General features: G+C 57.3%; 1 protein-coding gene across 1 annotated transcript; it reads left to right on the top strand.

Moving 5' to 3' along the window:
• Positions 1-74: 74 nt before the first annotated feature.
• LOC107103463 (beta-1,3-galactosyltransferase 2-like) lies at positions 75-2035 on the top strand. Its single transcript, XM_015403183.1, has one exon. The coding sequence runs from the start codon at positions 852-854 to the stop codon at positions 1791-1793; it is 942 nt and encodes a 313-aa protein (XP_015258669.1). The 5' UTR covers positions 75-851; the 3' UTR covers positions 1794-2035.
• The last annotated feature ends 11 nt before the right edge of the window (positions 2036-2046 follow it).

Here is a 2046-nt window from a genome sequence, read left to right as displayed (position 1 = left end):
CACCCTCCAGCAGGAGCTGCAGCCCTGAAAAAGGGGGGGGGGGGGGGGGAATGGAGTCTGCCTTCCTCCAATCAAAGCTGCTGCTCTCTGCCTTCATCACCTGCTCAGCCAATCAGCAGAGGAGAAATGACCTCTGGGTGGATGAGAGCCAGAGGCGCTGCTGATGAAGACGATGATGAAGAGAGGAGGAAGATCAGCTGGATCTGCGTAATGACGCAGCAGGATGAAGCCTGCGTGCGTAAAGCGCCGCGGCTGCAGAAGGAAATCAACTCTGAGCTTCTTGATGGAAGCCAGAAACTCTGCGGGTTCAGCTGATCTGAGGAGAAGGTTCTAGTTTATCAAGGTCTATGTGGACCGCTGCACTGATTCATTTCCGCCTTAGAAGTTCGATCCGACAAACAGCAGCAGGTTTTATTCCTTCATTCCTGGAGGGAAATATCTGATTAAACTCCCCATTAAGCAGAGATTATGGTTTGATCCGGAAATAAACCCCACCAGGCTCTCCGGTTGGTTCCTTCCTGGAAGTTTGCGCAACAAGGAATATTTGGTGAGAACTTTATGGATACTTTCCCACTGGATAAATAATCCAGAATAATCCGGAATTATCCTCTTTCCTGACAAAGAATCAATGAAGCGGATCAGAACCAGAGGAAAGTTCTGGTTCCGAAAGTTCTGAGTGAGCAGCTCAGATTCTTCCGTTTCCTGAACTCATAGGCCCTCCTCCTCCTCCTTCTCCTTCTCCTCCTCCTCCGGATATCGTCCCCCCCGCAGCTGTCGGTCCTCCTCCTCCTTCTGGACCGGACCGGACCGGACCGGACCGCAGGGGGACCCGGTCGGAACCGCTGGCGGCGATGCGGCAGTGGAAGAAGCTGCTGCTGGCCTCCGTCCTGCTGCTCTCCGCGCTCCTCCTGCTGGGTTCGGTCAGACAGCCCGCCGAACCGCACCTCCTCCCCGCAGAGGAGTACCGCCTGATCTCCCCGCTCACCTACCGGTACCTGCTGAGCCCCCCCGGGCCGTGCCGGGACAGCAGCCCCTTCCTGGTGCTCCTGGTTCCGGTGGCGCCTCAGCAGGCGGCGGCCCGGCGGGCCGTGAGGGGGACGTGGGGGGCCCCCAGGGTGGGCACCCTGACCCTGTTCTTCTCGGGGATCCCAGCGGAGGGGCTGCAGTCTCCCCAGCAGAGGGCGCTGGAGGAGGAGAGCGCGCAGCATGCAGACATCATCCAGATGGACTTCATGGACAGCTACCAGAACCTGACCATCAAGACCCTGATGATGATGGGCTGGCTGGGGGCCCACTGCCCCGGGGCCCCCTACGCCATGAAGGTGGACTCTGACATCTTCCTCAACATCTTCCACCTCCTCCGGCGCCTCCGGACCGCCCCCAGAGCGGGCTTCATCACCGGCTCCGTCATCAGCGACGGCCGGCCCCGGAGGGACCCCAGCAGCAAGTGGTTCCTGTCGGAGCGGCTCTTCCCTGAGGAGCGCTTCCCCCCCTACGTGTCCGGAGCCGCCTACGTCTTCTCCTCCGACATGGCGCCCCGCATCTCCTGGGCCTCCAGGTTCGTGCGTCCGATTCCTCTGGAGGACGTCTACGTGGGTCTGTGTCTGCGGCTGCTGGGGGTCCGGCCGGTCTACTCCCTCAGCCTGCCGCTCTTCAGGAACCTCTTCCAGCTGCAGAAGCTGCAGTATGACCGCTGCAGCTTCTCCAGGATCATCATCGTTAACGGCTTCCAGCCGGCAGAGCTGCTGCGGATCTGGCCGGACTTCTCTGCAGGTCAGGCGGCCTGCCTGTAGCTGCAGGGGGGGTTAGCTGGAGGGACACAGTCAGGAGATCCTGAGAGGAACCTTTTCAGGACATCAAAGAAGAAGAATCACAACAACAACTATTATTATTATTATTATTATTATTATTATTATTATTATTATTATTATTATTATTATTATCAGTAAAAGCTGAAAATGTTTGGATCCTTTAGAACTTTGTTCTGGATTCTGTTTGTTTTAAGCTGAGATGAATCAGGAGGTCTGGACCTCAGGGACCTGATGG

This window comes from Cyprinodon variegatus, unplaced genomic scaffold, assembly GCF_000732505.1.
Source record: "Cyprinodon variegatus isolate N-32 unplaced genomic scaffold, C_variegatus-1.0 Scaffold1454, whole genome shotgun sequence".
Taxonomy (NCBI): domain Eukaryota; kingdom Metazoa; phylum Chordata; class Actinopteri; order Cyprinodontiformes; family Cyprinodontidae; genus Cyprinodon; species Cyprinodon variegatus.
Note: the sequence above shows the minus strand (reverse complement) of the source record. Positions and strands in the feature narration are given on the sequence as shown.